The 16,615-nt window shown below is 60.6% G+C and overlaps 1 protein-coding gene across 2 annotated transcripts in view; it reads right to left on the bottom strand.

The window, feature by feature from the left end:
- SMG6 (SMG6 nonsense mediated mRNA decay factor) overlaps nt 1–16,615 on the bottom strand; it is a 68,853-nt gene that overhangs the window by 14,511 nt on the left and 37,727 nt on the right. Inside the window, exons 1-4 of one of the 2 annotated variants that reach the window (XM_070735513.1) lie at nt 7,315–7,439; nt 4,745–4,861; nt 3,283–3,445; nt 348–552 (exon numbers count right to left, since the gene is read on the bottom strand). In XM_070735513.1, coding sequence (XP_070591614.1) covers nt 348–552; nt 3,283–3,445; nt 4,745–4,799 — 423 coding nt within the window. In that variant the 5' untranslated portion in view covers nt 4,800–4,861; nt 7,315–7,439. Of the gene's footprint in view, nt 1–347; nt 553–3,282; nt 3,446–4,744; nt 4,862–7,314; nt 7,440–16,615 lie in introns of those variants that run through there. The other variant, XM_070735511.1, reaches the window with a different exon arrangement.

Below are 16,615 nucleotides of genomic sequence, written 5' to 3'. Positions count from 1 at the left end.
ATGCAAGCCATTTGGAGGGGAGGGAAGCTGGGCTCTCTAAGCAAGGGAGGAAATGACCAAGGGGGGGTCACATGCCAGTGAGCCCCCCCCCCGTCGGCCCCCTTCCTCGTACACACAGCAGCAGCAGAAGGAAGCAGGGGGGGGGGCTTCCATGACACAGAGCTGGATGTCAGCGGCTAAAAGGTCGACATTTTCCCTGAAGAGGAGCCGCCTCCCCCCCCCCGTCCCCCTCCCGCCATGACTTCATCAGCCCCGCCCCCGCCCCCCCCGCCCGCAGGGAAGGAGGCTTCCCAAGGAGGAGGGGGAGGAGGGGGAGGGGGAGGAGGGGAGGGGGCCCCGGCCCTGACCTTGTCCGAGGCCTTCTCCACGTAGCAGGGCTCCTGGGGGGCGGCCAGCAGTGGGACGAAGCCCGAGAGCAGCCGGTCCTCCTCCAGGCCCAGCTGGACCAGGTCCGCCTCGTCCGGGTCCTTGTAGAGGGGCACCTCCGACTGGTTGACCGTGGTCAGGATGTTGCAGAAGCCGGCCAGCGCCTCCCACACGTCCACCCAGGCCCTGCACACATCGGGGGGGTGGAGAAAGAGGGGGGGCTGTCAGCTGGGGCCCAACTGCCCACCTGCTTCAGCCAGGAGTAAGACCTCTTCCCCCGGACCCTCGGCCCAGACAAACTCCGGTGGCCGACTTTCTAGTCCTCATTGCCCCCCAAAGAAAGAGAGCGGGGGAGGGAGGGGGGGAGCGTCCCTGAGGCTGAATTGCAGGGCAGGAGGGAGGGGAGAGTTTGGGAGGGCCAGGAGCCTTCGGACCCGGAGGGAGGGGCGGAGGGCAGCCTCTGAGTCCCTCCGGACAGCTGGGGAAGGCACCTCCCGTTCTTGGCTGGGGGGGGGGGAAGCTTCAATCCCACCCAGGCACAGAGGGAGGGAGGGGGGAGGGACCCCAGCAGGGCACAAGGAGTGGGGCCCAAACACCCCCCCAGCCCTGCAATGGAGCCTCTGGGGCCCCCTCTGCCTGCAGCCCTGGGCACAGGGGGTGGGGTGTGTGTGTGGAGGGGCCAGCTGTGATTGAGAGGAGGGTCCTTTTTCTGACCAAGGGGAGGGGCGGATGGGGGGGAGGGGGCGTGAACCTTTGCAGGGTGATTGCCCAAGGGGGCTGAGCTTGGGGCTGCCCCACGGCAGGGCAGGACGGAGGGGGAGTGCAGGAAAGGGGGCTGACTTGGAGCTCACCTTCTCTGGGGCAGGCTTCCAGCCAGCCCCCCCTCCCCAAAAGCTGCTCCAGGTGGAGGATCTGCACTCGTTTATTTGATGGAATAAATCTGCAGGGGGGGGGGCGTCCGGGGGGGGGAGCATGGGGCTGAAATGAAACATCTTGCAGGCTCTCCTGGGGGAGGGGGGGCTGGCTGTCCATCAAACCCAAATGCTCCACAGTCTCCACAGTCAGGCCAGGGGTGGGGGCCTGGGGGGCTGGCCAGCTGGGCCAAGGGGGGGACGTGTGGGAGGAGGCTTGGATGGGGGGGAGGCAGAAGAGAAGGAGGAGGGATGGTTCACTCAAACCCCCCCAGAACTGAGGGTGAACTTCCTGCAGAGACCCCTGTCTTGAGGGGGAGGGGGCACTCCCAGCCAGGCTGCCCCCCCCTTGAGGACCCATCGCGAGGGGCTTCCCACTGGGTCTGCTGGCCGACCTTCCTCGGCCACTGAAGAAGCAGCGGGGGGGGGGCAGGATGCTCCAGGGGGTGGGAGGGGCCCAGAAAAACTCCAGGCACATCCAGCCCCCCCCCATAGCCACCTAGTGGGGGCCAGGATCCCACCCTGTCCTGCCCTGGCAGAGGAGCCCCCCCTCCCACTGGCCTTCCGTGGCAAGCCTGGATTTGGGCACCGGCTGGCAAGGCCATGACCCCCCCCCACTGGGGCTCTTTGCCAGTAGTGGACTGGGTGAGGTTTGGCAGCCCCCGAGCTGGGTGGGCCGGGCCATCGGGGGCCCCCTTCCCTGCTCCGGGCCAGCACACGCAGCTCGCCTCCAGCCGCCAAACAGTGGGGAGGGGGGGCAGGAGAGGGGCTGCCTTTTGGCTCACCCCAAAGGGGGCCTGTGCCCCCCACACCTGGTGTCCAGCAGTGCCACTGCCTGCCCGCCTTCCTCCCAGCGCAGCAGAGGAGGTGGGGGGGGGAGCGGAAGGCAGCCATCTCCGGGACGGGAGGGGGGGGCAGGCAGCCTGGCGAGGAGTGAGGGGGGGGCTGTGCAGGAGCGGCAGAGGCAGCCGGGCGATGTTTCCCATTATGTAACCCTGGTCACGGGCAGCCGGCCAAGCTCCAAAGGAGGGAGGCAGGGAGGGAGGGAGGGAGGGGGAGACGGGGGCTTGGCGCGGCCTCCCTTTTCCTATCCTCATCCAGGGTCAGCGCGGAGTCATGCAGCTGCAGAGGGAGCTCCGGGGATTCAGGCCGGGCAGGGCTCCAGCGCCAGAGACCCGGGTTCAAGTACCAGCTGAAAGCAATAAACCAACGCGGCCGCAGCTGGGCCGAGTTTCGCGGCCTCTGAGCCGGGCTGCCTCCTCCCTGGGAACCGACGGCCAGCGCAGGCGGGGGGGGGGAGGGGGGAGCGGTCCTGCACCAGGGCTGGCGGTGGGGTCGGAGAGGGGGCAGCCCGCCCTCCCTCCCCCCTCCGGTTGCCCTTCTTCTTCGTCAGGAGGCAGCCAAGGGAAGGGGGGCCACGGGGGCCCGGAACCAGGGTGGTGGGGGAGGCGGCTGGGGAGAGAAAAGGACGGCCCTGCAAGGGAGGCTAGGGGGCCACGGGGGGGGGGCCTCTGATTCGGAAGAGAGGCGGCTGTGCTGGCACCTGGCCCCCCCTCCCCTGCCCCTTCTGGGCCTGCCCAGGACGGCCCACCCATCGCTCTCGGAGGGGGGGACAGCAGCCCCCTCCCCTCCGGGCCTCCTTCCCAGCCAGCCAACAGAAAACAGGCCCAGCCCTCCCCGTTCCCAAAACGGGGGGGGGGCACTTCCTGCGTGCGAGGTCCATTTCCTCGGCCAAAAGCAGGAAAGGAAAAAGTAGCAGGGAGCGAAAGGGGAAGAAGCCGAGGGGGGGGGGCAGTGGGGGGGGGTCACACAGAGAGTCAGCTTCAAAGGCAAGAAGGGAGGGGGTCTTCCTCTCTCTGACATGGAGGGGGGGGTCTTAGAGCTGTCTCCCCCCAGGACCCAAATGTTGTGTCGGGGGGGGGGGGGCTGGGGCTGGTGAAGGTGACAGACCCCCCCCCCCAATTCCAAGCAGCAGCACCAGCACCAGCACCAGCATCCAACGTACGGTGGGGGCAGCTCCAGGGCGCTGGGCGGGGGGTTCCAGGTGTCCGGGTGTCCGAGCATCCAGTCCGACCAGACCTTGATGCTGGGCAGCAGCTCCTTCAGGTCCGGTGGGAAAGCGGAGACCTTGATGTCGTCCTCCTCGGGGTCCCCCTGGGCCTGGGCCGCTGCCGGAAAGGAGGGGGGGGGGTCAGCAGGTCAGGGCTGGGGGGGGAGAGAGACACGAAGCGCCCCCCCCCTCCTGCAGCCCCGTTGAAGGCTCCTATTCTCCCGCTCTCCGTGCCTGGGTCCAGAGGGGGTCCGACTCCTGGGGGGGCTCCTTTTGGGGTCCTGGACTTACGACCAGCCTCCCCCCAACATGCCTGTTGCCAAGCGGGGACCGTGGGGGAGGGGACTTGGCCGCGGTCGTTAAGGGAGGCGGGCTTGCTGTCCGAAGGTGGCGAGAGGGACGGAGGGACGCTGGAAGAGTGACCGGGACGGAGCAGCCGCCTTGGAAAGTGGGTCGCTAAGGGCAGTGTCCCAAGATGAGGACTCTTCCGCCTGGGTCCGGTCCCGTGTTCTGCCCAGATTCACCAGGAGATCCACCCACACAACCCACCAGATTCCCCTCAGAGACTGCTCAAAAAATAAAGGTGGCCCCCCAAGGGCGGATCCCGGATCTGAAGGAAGGAAACGTAGCAGGGGAAGTGGCCTGTCAATCAGTGTTGCTTCCTAAGTGGACAGTTGGATTGACTTGGAGCTCTATGGGGCTCTTCAAGGGCGCGTTGGTGGGTGGGAAGTTTGCAATTCAGAGCAGGGAGCAGGCCAGAGATAGAGGGGGGGGGGGTTTCCCCTGTCTGCAGATACCCTGGGGGGGGGGCACTCCTGTGAGAGCCGGCTGGGGAACAGGGGCTGGAGTGGGGGGGGGCGTTTCCTGCTCCCGCCAGAGGCTCAGGGCCAACCGCTCTCAACCTGCACTAAACCAGGCCGGGGCTATTTTTATCGCGGACCCCAACGAGCCGACGGCCACCAACTGTGGTCTGGACGTGCTGCGGTCGCATTTGAAACCCAGGCCCTTTTTTTGACAGGCAGGCGGCCATGAGCGGCTCTCGCCTCCGCAGGCCGTGGGGGAAACCGAGGCGCCGGCTGCAGGACTCGGCCGGGTCAAAATGGAGCCACACCGGCCACGCCAGGCCCTGTCTTCAGCAGGCAAATGAGAGCAATGGCAGGCCGCCCCCCCCCCCCGGGCCCCCGCAAGAGGCACCCATGGCCCTGGGGAGCTTCCTGGGGAGCCCTGAAATCCAGGGGGTCCGAATCCCCCAGCCCCTCCCCCCAAAACACCCCGAGAGCAGCGAGGGCCCCCCTGCTGCTGGTGCTGCCGGAGTGTGCGCATGCGCTGGTGCGAGATTCGGCAGAGCCCCCACCCCAGGGGAGAAGGGCCCACAGGTGGGGTGGGTGGGGGGTGGGAAGGGAGGGCGGGGCCTTACCCAGGGAGACGTCTTGCAGCAGACGGGTGCAGCGCTTGACCAGGACGGCAAACATGGCGAGGCCCAGGGCACAGGCCTGTTCCTGGAGCACCGAGCGGCAGTCTTCGGACAGGCACTCTAGGAGGCAAGCGGGAGGCGACGTTGGAGGCGGGGGGGGGGAAGCCATGGGGCTCTCGGCCCCCAGCCGCCCTGCCAGGCCCTGCGCCCCAATCCCCCCTGGGGCGCCCCGTCCTGAATCCCTGGGGGCCCCGGCAAGGCCTCCCTCTTTGTGAGCCAGCTGCATGGGAAGGGCCTTCTGCCTCTTTTACGCAGGCTACCCAAAGTGGCATGTCCCTAAGTTGGGCAGAGACGGGGAGGGGGCGCAGGAGAGGGGGCCCCGGCTTGTTGGCCTGTGAAGCAGCCGAGGGGCCAAGCACCAGCCCTGCCCCCAAAGTGAGCCCAGCGGCAACCAGCCAGGGGCAGGTTATGTGCCAAGGCTGCCCGCAAGCGCTGGAGAGGGTCCCGTGTCCACCCAGGTATTTTTTAATGCAGAAAAATAAACAGGAAGCCAGGCAAGAGGGGGGGCGATCTCTGAGGGACTTTCAGGGCCTCCTTGGAATGGCCCCTCTGCTGACATCAACCACCCAACAAACTCACAAGATCCGGCATTCGGGGCTGAAACACACTGAGCTCAACTGGGGCAGTTCTTCCAATGCCAGTGAGACATGACTCTGGGGCTTCGCACAGCCTGCCCCCCATGTCACCCCAGATGCAGCCTCCCAGGGGAGCCCCAGGGGGAGCAGACTGCGGCAGTCAAGGCCGGATGCAATCTAGGCACCGGCCTCCAGCCGTCAGTGGGTGAAGGTGCGGCCACGGCTGGGATTCAAGAACCATCCCAAAATGTCGCCCCAAAGGTGATTAGGGGGACAGAGGCCTGAATCCCACCCACCACTGAGGCCCCACAGAGTGGCCCTTCTCCGGGTCCCGTCAGCCAATGTCCTCTGGCGGGGCCTAGGGGAAGGGCCTTCTCGGTGGGGGCCCAGCCCTCTGGAATCAGCTCCCCCCAGAGATTCGCACGGCCCCCATCCTCCTCGCCTTCTGCAAGAGTCTCAAGACTGACTTATGTCGCCCCCCCCTCCGTTTACTAAATGTGATGTGTAGTTGTGAATGAGTTGGCTGACTAATTTTAATATATTGGGATTTTAGTTGTAATTTTTAATTCATTAGATTTGTTGTTGTATTGTTTATATTGTGCCTTGTGAGCTGCCCACAGTCTCCGGAGAAGGGCAGCATACAAATCTAATAAATAATAACAACAACAACAACAATGAAAAAACGTGGCCGGGATTGGCTCTGTCTCGACCTGAGAGCATCTTCCAACATTTGAGGGGCTACCACAGAGAAGGGCGGGGGCTCGACCTCTTCTCCAAAGCCCCTGAAGGCAGGGCCAGGAATTCATAATTCAAAACTGTTAATTTCTACACAAATACTTTCCCCCTTATTGCAAAAACCTTCTAATTTGGTCACCCAGCAATCACAATGATCTTTGTCTTACGTTTCCTCCTTGATCTCCCCTCAAATACAGAACAACAAACAAACAGACCATATTTCTAAGGTTCTAATGAACTAGGAAGCCAGGATGCCCGCTCCCCTTCTTCCCACGCCTGTCCTCAAAGTGAGACCCCCTATATATCGTCTGCCTGATCTTAAGCATTAAAATACAGCACATATATCGAACACCACTGAACGTTCTATATGTCCTTTCACTTTTCTTTTTTCTTTCCCTTTGTGTGTTTTGTTTAGATTGTTAGATTTTGTTTAGATTGGTTTTCATATGTAGAAACTTAATAAAGATTATTTTTAAAAAAATACATAGGAAAAAAGGCCAATTTCATCTTATTTCAGTAGCTCCTAAAACACAGAGCAAATGTTAGTCATTAATTTCTTTTTTTATAAATCTTTCAAACCATCTCAATTCTTATATCCCAACTTATTTTATTCAACTTATTTTATTAGTACATTTCATTAAAGTTAATTAAACCTATTTTAATATAATCAACAAACCTAATGTATTTCAACTCCCCCGTACCCATAATTCAATGCTCCCCCCCCCCTGCGCGTGCATGCACAATCCCCCCCCCCCGTTCACACATGTCTGGGCTTCCGGTCAGCCTGGGGGGCCCGTTCCCCACCCTCTCCGGGCTGCAGGGACATTCTTGGCGCCTGGGGAGGGGGAAAATGGCTCCCCCCCCCGAAGCCTCTGCACAAGCCCCAAATCAGCTGGCCGGCACACCCACACGCGCACTGCAAGTTCACCAGGGCAGCGGGTTGCGTGCCGGCCGATAGGGCTCCACAGGCCACCTGGGTTCGCCACCACTGACCGGTACAGAAAGTGGCGGTTCCATTCGCACAAGCGGGCAAACCCGTCCCAGAGGGCAGAGTCTGAAATTTCCCCACGGCAAGTAGCCGAATCACACAGGCAACCCCACATTCAGGCCGAAAGTCACTTAGCCACCACGGGGGCTACCCGAACCCTTTTAGAAACACAAAGCCCATATTGCACAACCCCCCCAAGTTTCAAAACCATAGACCCGTGTAAGAATCCTCCTTTTTATCCGCTGCCCACGGTCACTCGGCTCCTTCCCAGCAGCCTCCAAGGCTTTTCAATTTACAGCGGGAGTCTCCAAAGTTTGCAACATTAAGACTTGCAGACTACAACTCCCAGAATCCCTCAGCCAGCCAGGCCGCTAGGTTTGGAGACTCCTGATTTAAAGCGACAGCAATTTTATTTATTTAGTTATTTAGTCCAATACATAACACACGTGGAAGAGAATAGATCTGTAGTAATCTAAGTAAAGAAAGGAATAGAAGATATAAAAGTAGAGGTGGACATATTTGAAAGGAAGAAAAGATAAAGGAGACAAGGAGAGACAACCGGACAGGGGACGGAAGGGATTTGTTTTTCTTCTAACACCCCACCCCCCTTTTCTTTTTTCTCCCCCTCCCCCCTCCTTTCTGTCTTTCAGGCAAACTGGCAGGGGGGCCGAGCCTTGTGCTGCCAGCGCTACCAATTCTCTGAACCAGCCACCGCAACTGCTACTACCTGCGTGGCCAAAATGGGCTGAACTGGGAGGGTTCCACCCCCTAGTTCCCGCCCGGGAGACCCCACCTCTCGCACTGGAAGCTGCCCCGGTTTCTTGCAGTGTTTGGTCTTGAGGCGATGGCCACGCTCCCGTGGGGGGGGGGGGGGTTAGGCTGGATGTCCCCCACCTGCAAATGTCTCCCAGGCGCCTTGCAGGATACGACAGGGTGGCTGTCTGGCCTGGTGAGAGGCCGGGCTCTCAGAAAGACCGGAAGCTGCTTTCATGGTCAAGAGGGTGGCTGGAGGACGACCCAGAAGGGGAAGGCTGACAGGGGACCAGCGGCTGACCCCTGCCAGGCCCCCAACGCTGCCCGCCCAGCCAAGGGCTTCTCTCTCACAGGGCCAAAGCGGCTGGGGGGGAGGGCTTCCTTGCGACCCTCAGCATGAGGGTCAGCACTTTCCAAGCCAGGGCCTGGGACACGTCCGGTGGGCCCCTGGTCCAGGCTGGGTGCCGGCCTGGCCTCTGCCAAGCTACCTGGGCCGCCCTGGGCCGCAGAGAGGACTCTGGTTTCCCAGAGAACAAAATATTGGTGGGAAACATAAACCAACTGTCGTCCAAGTTGCCGGGTCTCAGGAAATGGATGGCGGGGAGAAGGCCGCCATGTGGCCGGATGTTATGAGTTCCTAATTAGCGCTATACATCTTTCAGCGGAGCAACCGCCAGCCTCCGCCTGCTGGGAAACAGAGCAAGGCCCGGCTTGTTATTGTAACTGTCAAGGAGCCCCGAAGCCCATCAGCAGCTCCGGGGAAGCGGGAGGGGGGGGGGGCCCTCTTCCGGCCCTGTCCAGCAGGGGGCGCTGGCGGCACCTCTCAGCCAGGGTGGAGGAGGGAGGGGCAGAGGGTGAGTGTGTGTGTGTGTGCCAAGCCTGGACCCCTGGCCTAGGAGGAGGGGGAGGAATCCAGCCCCCCTCCCCTCTGACGCCCTCCCTGCAGGGAAGCTGGAGCCAAGGCGATGCCCGCCACGCAGCCCTTGGCCACGCTGGAGCCGGCAGGGTCAGCCCCACGGAGGCCGGGCCAAGCAGGAGGGTCCACTGGCCAGGCCCCCTGTGGACCTGCCAGGCGAAGCTGGGGAGGAGCCGTGGCTGAGCCAGGCGGCCTCTCAGATGCCCCAGGCCCCACGCTGGGCTTGGCCTCCTGCAGGACGTGGGGAGGGGGAAGAGGAGGGGGCCCCCAGCCGGGAGCATCTCCTGCAGGCTCAGCACCAGACAGCCCCCCTCCCCCTTTCTGAATAACAGAGGAACCGCCCGAGACATGATCTCAGGCAAGTAGTACCACAAGGCCCAACCCATCACAAGAGAGCTGGAAGGGGCCCCCGGAGGTCTTCTAGTCCTGCCCCATTTCAGAGAGGTTTTCCTCCTCACCATCCTCCAGTGTTAGAGCGCTGCTGCCCCCCCCTCAAATACTGCAGCCCCTCCCCTCAGCTCTCCCCCTCGTCCTCCTGTCCAGTTCCTGCAACCGCTGTGTGTGGCCGGGAGGGAAACCGAGGCCGGCCGGCCACTTGCCCTCGTCTGTGTGCTTCCTGCTGGAGAGTTTGGGGCAAGCGAGGGGGAGGGGCCGTGGGTGGTGTGGTGGGGAAGCCCCGGTCATTCCAGGGGGCCTGGCACAAACGTGTCTACTTATCATGGTTCTTCACCCACCGTTATTCCTGGGGGCCCTGCAAGCGCCCGGCCCAAGAAATGCAGACGTTTCCTCCATGGTTGTTGCCTTTTGGGGTTTTTTAACTGTTTATATCGCCACTGTTTTCGTACATTGTTTACTATGGATGGGTGGTTTCTCATGCCGCCCAGAGTCCGGAAAGGAGAAACCCAATGGAATGGAAGGCAGTGGGGGGGGGGACACCCATTGCCCCCCAGACCCATGGCACCTCCCAAGGCCTATCTATGGCAGCCAGCCAGCCCTGCCCAGAGGTCGGGAGGGGGCGTGCTGCCCCATCTCCCCTCCCCTGCTGGCCTGGCCGTGCCCCCGAGAAGCCCCCTAGCCTGCCCCACCCGCACCCCCGCTGGCTCCCCCTCCCCGATTGGGGAGTGTGGGCGGTGGGCTTGTTGGAGCAGAGGCGCAGGCTGCCAAAACTGGGGAAGGGGCAAGGAGGAGCAGGGAGCCCCCAGGGAGGCCATCAGGCACTCAACACTTCATCGGTTCCTTCCAGCCCCCCCACCGCCGCCCCCTGCAGCTCAGGGCCTGAATTCGTCACCAGGAAGCAGCGGCAGCGTTGAGGAATCCCTGCTGGCCTGGTGGGAAGGGTCAGCCCTCCTTTGGCCGGCCGTGCCCAGGAAGAGCTGCTGAGCCCTCCGAGTGCCCGGCCAAGATCCCCCCCAGCCCTCTCCCCCCCCCCCGTGGCTTCCTCTCCCCCCGCCTGCCAAGCGTCAGCAACAACCCCCCGACCTGCCTGCGCACACGTACAGCCGCCCTGTGGCGGGAGGGCACACGCTCGGCCCTGGCAACGGAAGCAGCAGTGCGGCCTCTTCCCGGAAGTGTCCGCGGGGGGGGGGGGGGCTCCCATTTTTAGAACGCGCTATTCCCAGAGACTTCCTGAAAGGCAGGCTGAGAAGCCATTTCCGCCTGTGGAGGGGGGGGCAGACAGGCCGAGCAGCCACAACCCTGGACACCCCCCAGGGACCTCTGTGCCACCTGTGCAGGGGGGGGAGGGGGGGGGGCTTCCATAGGCCAGGCCCAGGCCCTGAGTGGGGCTTTCGGGGAGGGGGCCCTGACCAAAGTTAGGATGCCACTGAACAAGAGAGAGCCTGGGGGGTGCCCTGCTTAGAGGGCAGCCCTGCAGGCTCCTTCAGCCAACTGCCAGCTGTAGGTCAGCAGTTCAAATCTCCCCACCAGCTCCAGGTGGACTCAGCCTTCCCTGCTTCCAAGGGAGGTCAAGTGAGGGCCCAGATTGTGGGGGGCAAAAGAGGCTGACTCTGTCAAGCGCTTAGAGGGGGCTGTCAAAGCATCGTGAAGTGGGATATACGTCCAACCACTGCAGAATTCCCACGGCCCCCTGGTCAAAACTCAGGCGCTTGGCCACCTGGCTAATATTTATGACGCCTGCCGCGTCCTGGGAGCACCTGGCCCTTTTTGCGACCCTCCGACAGGCAGATGTCAACGGGGGGGCGGGAGGGGGGCAGATTCACCGAAGGGCCATGATTCTAACTTAACAACTGCAGCGACTCACACCCATCGCAATGAAGCACAAACTCCTTTCGCCAGTGTGTCCACTTGGCCACAGACACGCTGGGCTTTCACCTCTGGTCGCAGGTGGCGCACGAACCGCAGGGGCAGAGAACAAAGTCTCCCCTCCCCCCCCCAGGAGGAGAGAAAACGGACGGATCAAAGCGCCCAGGAGGGCACCAACATCGTGAGGAAGGGGGGGTGCAACCTGGGTGTGCCATTTGCAGCCCCCCCAAGCTTCCAGAGCCCCCGTCTGCAAAAGAGGCTCTGGGCTTTGGGATGCAGCTGGGAAGCCCCCCCCCCACTCCGTGTCCTCCCCACCATCACACCCCCTTCCTTAAAAATGCCAAGGCCCAACTGGGCCTGAACCCCTGAGGCATAAAGGGCCGAGGTGGCGCAGTGGGTAGAGGGCAGTACTGCAGGCCACTGCTAGATCTGCAGGTCAGTGGTTCAAAACCAACATCGGTTTTATAACGTCTTTCACTTTTGGTTTCAATCTTTGCGGCCCCCCAGGTTCACCAAAGGGAGGCGGGGGGGGGGCTCCTGGGCACTGCAGACGGGAAGGGCCTCCGAGCCCCCTGGGGGCCTTTTATGCCCACTTGCAGTGCTGGGGGGGCATCGAGCAGGGGTCTCCACCCCGTTGCCGGGGAACTCACCCTTTAGAGTATGCCTGGTCAAGAATGCAGGATGGCCGGACCCCCGCCCCCCCCTTTGCCACCAATGGCCAAGAGCCCCCAGGAGCCAAGGAGCCCAGCTCAGGGGTCCCAAGGAGGCCACGGAGGGGCAGCCCCACCCTCTGAGGGGCCAGAGGATTCGGAAGCAGCTGTGGCTACCGGTGAGCTCCAGGCGGCCATTCCAAGCCGGGCTCCAGTTCCAGCAGTTCTGACCAGCAGCACTGCTGAGCCCCTCCCCCCCTCCGAGCAACCCATGGCCGGCCGAGTCAAATATTTTCCCCTAAATTTAAGGCCAGCGCGTCTGTGTTTGGAAGCCCTCAAAGCCGGAGAAGGGGCCAGCCGCCTTCCAAAGGTCAAAACGCCTCAGGGCAACAGGCGCACAAGCGGTCCGGCCTCCGTTCTCCCCCCTGGGCCCTTCGCCAGGAGAGAGCCCAGCCCACCCCCAGCGCTCAGCTCAACGGCCCGGGCCTCCCCCCATTCCCCGGGGGGGGGGGGGGGGGGCTGAAGGTCAGGCAAGAGCCCTGTTGGTGCCCCCCATGGGGTCCTTGGGCAGGAGCCGTGGAAACGCTGCCTGGGCCTCCTGCCCGGATCCTCTCCCAAGAGCCCCAGGGCTGGGGAGGCTCAGCCTGGATGGGACACAGGCCCTTTCCCTTCGGACAGTCCGGAGGGGCTGTCATTCCCCCTCCTCCTCCTCCGCAGAGCTTTTTAGGGCCTGGCGTGGCACGAGGGAAGAGGTGGCGGCAGAAAAGCGGCATGTGCCCAGTGAGGGTGGGGACACGGCCTGTGGCTGTCCGGCTGCGTGGCACCTCCCCGCGGCCAGCAGGACTCCAGTTGGCCAAGGCTAAGGAATCACTGGGGGCTCGGGGGCCACCACCCTTGGGCCCTTCTCCAGGGCTGCCTGGGGAAACGGGCCCCCTCCTCCCGCGTGGGCCCCGGTGCAGAGGGGCAAGGGAGCCGTGGGGCTTCTGCTCCGTGCCTTGCGGAGGGTTTGGCTGCAGGCTGCAACACACATGTGGAAGGATGAGGGGGAAAATAAACAGGCAGACAAAAGAATGAGGCCGCCCTGCCAAGTCCGATCCGAGCGCCCCCCCCCGTCCCTCCCTCCCTCCGCTCCGAGGCTTATCAAGCGGAGAAAGCCCAGAGGGCCAGGCAGAGCTTCCTTCCCCCCTTCCCCGGCCAGCCCCCAAGGCCCCCACAGACAGGCACCGGACGGGCACCAGGGCAGGCAGGCGGCCGGGCCCCCCTCTTCCCAGGGGGCCCTCTTGGCTTCCCATAGCAGCCACAACAGGGGAGGGGGGTCCCCAAATTATGTCTGTCTGTGTCTCCTCCAGCCTTTCAGAAGCTGGGTTTTTTTTAAAAAAAGGGGAAGGGGACACACACGGACAGACCACCGCTCTGCAGCTGGGGAGCCCCACTCTGGCTGCTGCCAAAAGGGAACCCCAAAAGTTGGCCTCTGCCTGAGCCCCCCAAAACCAGCCAAGGCTTAGAGCCCAGGGAGGGAAGAGAGAGACCCTCGCCTGCTCCCCACCTGCCCTCTCCCCAGCTCTTGAGCAACCTGTCCGGAGGTCAGCTCCACGGCCAGATAGTCCCACCCTCTTTCAGCTGGGCACAGAGCCCCTCGGACCGCCCAGGCCGCCACCTCTGCTTTGTGACCAGTTAACCGAGCTGGGGTGGCGCAGAGGTTAGAGTTCAGCACTGCAGGCTCCTTCCGCTATCTGCTAGCTGTAGTTGAGCGGTTCAAATCTCACCACCGACTCCAGGTGGACTCAGCCTTCCGTCCTTCCCAGATGGGTCAAAATGTTGGGGGCGAAAGAGGCTGACTCTGTGTAAACCCCTTTAGAGGGGGCTGTGAATGCTTCTATTCCTTCCTTCCTTTCTGTAGGAAATTGTAGGAAGCAAAGGGCGGCAATAAATGGACAATTCTCAGGATGGAAAGAAGTGAGAAGTGGTGTCACCCAAGGTTCAGTTTTGGGACCTTTACTTTTTAATTTAATGATCTAGTGAGGTAGCAAAGTGAAAAGTGAAAACTGATTGTCAGGAGCTCCAGAAGGATCTCTGAAATTGAGGGAGTGGGCAACAAAGGGGCAAATGCATTTTAACCTAAACAAGTGCAAAGTTATGCACATCGGGGCAAAGGACCCCAAAGACACCCACCAACTGATGGGGACCAAGATTTCTGAGACAACCCGAGAAGGGGTCTTGGGGTCTTGGTGGACAGCTCAATGAAGAGGTCAACCCAGTGCGCAGCAGCAGTAAAAAAAGCAAATTCCATGCTTGTCCTGATTAGGAAGGGAATGGAAAATAGGTCCGCAAGCGTTGTGTTGCTCTGTACAAATCGATGGTGAGACCCCACTTGGAGTCCTGTGTGCAGTTCTGGACACCGCACCTCAAGGAGGATAGAATGGAACTGGGAAAGGTGCAAAAAAGGGCAATTTTATAATAAGGGTTTTTAGTTGTTTTAATATTGGATTGTTACATGCTGTTTTTATCATTGTTGTTAGCCGCCCCGAGTCTACGGAGAGGGGCAGCATACAAATCCAATAAATAATAATAATAATAATAATAATAATAATAATAATAATAATAATAATAATAACACAACAACAACAAGAATGACCAAGGGAATGGAGCCCTTCCCTTATGAAACCAGGTTGCAAGGCCTCGGTCTCTTCAGCCTTGAAAGGCAGCATTGAAGGGGGGACTTGATCAAAGGGTATAAAATCCTGCACGGGACAGAAAAGGTGGAGAGAGAAAAATTATTTTTCTCTATCCCACAATACAAGGACAAGGGGCCCCTCCCTAAAGCTCAGAGGGGAGAAGGTGAGGACAAATCAAGGAGATATTTTCTTCCCCCAGAGGGTCCTTGGTTGATGGGACTCCCCAGACGAGGTCGTGACAGCTGTCAGCCTTGATAGTATCAAGGCAGGATGAGACAGATTCATGGATGCCAAGTGTGTCATAGGTGGCTATTGAAAGGGGTGTACAAGTGCCTATGCCTCTATGTGGGTTGGGGCAGAGGCAGGGTTCCCTTGGGTCCCATTTGTTGGGGGATGAAGGGAAAGGGAGGGTCTTGCCTCCTCTTTCTGGTCAAGATCCCCCTGGACAATTGGGGGGCCACTGGGTGACACAGAATGCTGGACTTGATGGGCTTTGGTCTGAATTAACAGGGCTCTTAAAAACATAGAAACCTAGAAGATTGATGGCAGAAAAAGACCTCATGGTCCCTCTAGTCTGCCCTTATACTATTTCATGTATATTATCTTAGGATGGTTATATGTTTATCCCAGGCATGTTTAAATTCAGTTCCTGTGGCTTAACCAACCACGTCTGCTGGAAGTTTCTTCCAAGCATCTACTACTTTCAGTCAAATAATATTTTCTCATGTTGCTTCTGATCTTTCCCCCAACTAACCTCAGATTGTTCTTGTGTTCACTTTCCTATTAAAAACACTTCCCTCCTGGACCTTATTTAACCCTTTAACATATTGAAATGTTTCGATCATGTCCCCCCTTTTCCTTCTGTCCTCCAGACTCTACAGATGGAGTCCATGAAGTCTTTCCTGATACGTTTTATGCTTAAGACCTTCCGCCATTCTTGTAGCCCGTCTTTGGACCCGTTCAATTTTGTCCATCTGTTTTTGTAGGTGGGGTCTCCAGAACTGGACCCAGGATTATTCCCAGTGGGGTCTCCCCATTGCTCTCTTCTCATGTTCCTTCCTCCCCTCCTCAGTGGTGCAGTGGTTAGAGTGCAGTCCCGCCAGCTACCTCTGCTGCCCACCGCCTGCCAGCTGTTTGACAGATGGAATCTCAGGAGGATCCAGGTGGACTCAGCCCTCCGCCCTTCCGAGGTGGGTAAGGTGAGGGCCCAGAGGGTCAAGGGGGCTGGCTCTGTCTAAACCACCTTAGGGAGGGCTGGGAAAAAGCACCGTGAAGAGGTCGGTCGGTCTAACTGCTATGGCCACGGCTAACCAGCAGCTCTGCCCTCAGAAGGGGAGCCAAGGGGAGCGGCCGAAGAAAGTGGTGAGCCCCACAGCTGGCAGGAAGGCCAGCAACCACACCAGCACCCGCGCATGCACGCACGCACGCACACACCACCGCTCCCCTCCTGCCGTCCAGGCCCCCCTCCGGGCACAGGCTGGTTGGCAGGCCGGGCTCTTTTCTCCCAGCCGGTCCAGCCTTCTGAAGACCTGGGGGGAGGCAGATGGGGAGGGGGCTGGTGGGAGAGAGAGAGAGAGAGGGGGGGGGGGAGAAGCAACACAACACAACTCCTGGCTGATAAAAGGAAACGGGGGAGACACGAACAATTGAACACTACCTAAGAGCTCAAGAGAGGTTTGTTTTATTAGTTCTTAATAAATATCTTGCACATTTCCTGCAGGAAACGCAGCGGATCACGTGCAAAATGCTTTCAGACTGATGTCAACGGCTCCGGCATATGAAACCTATTAGGGGTGAAGCCACAGCAGCAGCAGCAGCAGCAGGGCCAGAGCTCTCGGCTGTGCAGGAAAGCTGCGCACAGGCACCAAGGCAGGCGGGCGAGAGAGCGAGCGAGCGAGTGGGGAGGGGGGAAAGGGGGGGGGATCTCAGGGCCCTTCCAAATTCTTCCAGAGGTAAAAAAGTCAGCCAAGACACAGGGAGAGGGAGGGAGAGAGAGAGAGAAAATATATCCCACATCCTGCTTTGCGCTGCCAGCAATCTGAAGTGCCCAGAGATTAATTCTTTGTCTGGCCTGGAAATGTGACTTTAAAGAGGGGGGAGCGGGGGGGGGGGGTCTTGGGGAAGGTTGGGGGTTGGCATTGGGCCACCAGCTCTTCCACCCCCAGCCATGTTTCAACGGAGACAGCACTAAACCCCAGCAGACGGCGGCTCCACACACGGCCAGAGACTCACAACGGCACAACCCCCGGCAGCTGCACCG

Source organism: Erythrolamprus reginae, chromosome 1, assembly GCF_031021105.1.
Source record: "Erythrolamprus reginae isolate rEryReg1 chromosome 1, rEryReg1.hap1, whole genome shotgun sequence".
Classification (NCBI taxonomy): domain Eukaryota; kingdom Metazoa; phylum Chordata; class Lepidosauria; order Squamata; family Dipsadidae; genus Erythrolamprus; species Erythrolamprus reginae.
The sequence above is the reverse complement of the archived record's forward strand: the minus strand, read 5'-3'. Positions and strand labels throughout refer to the sequence as shown.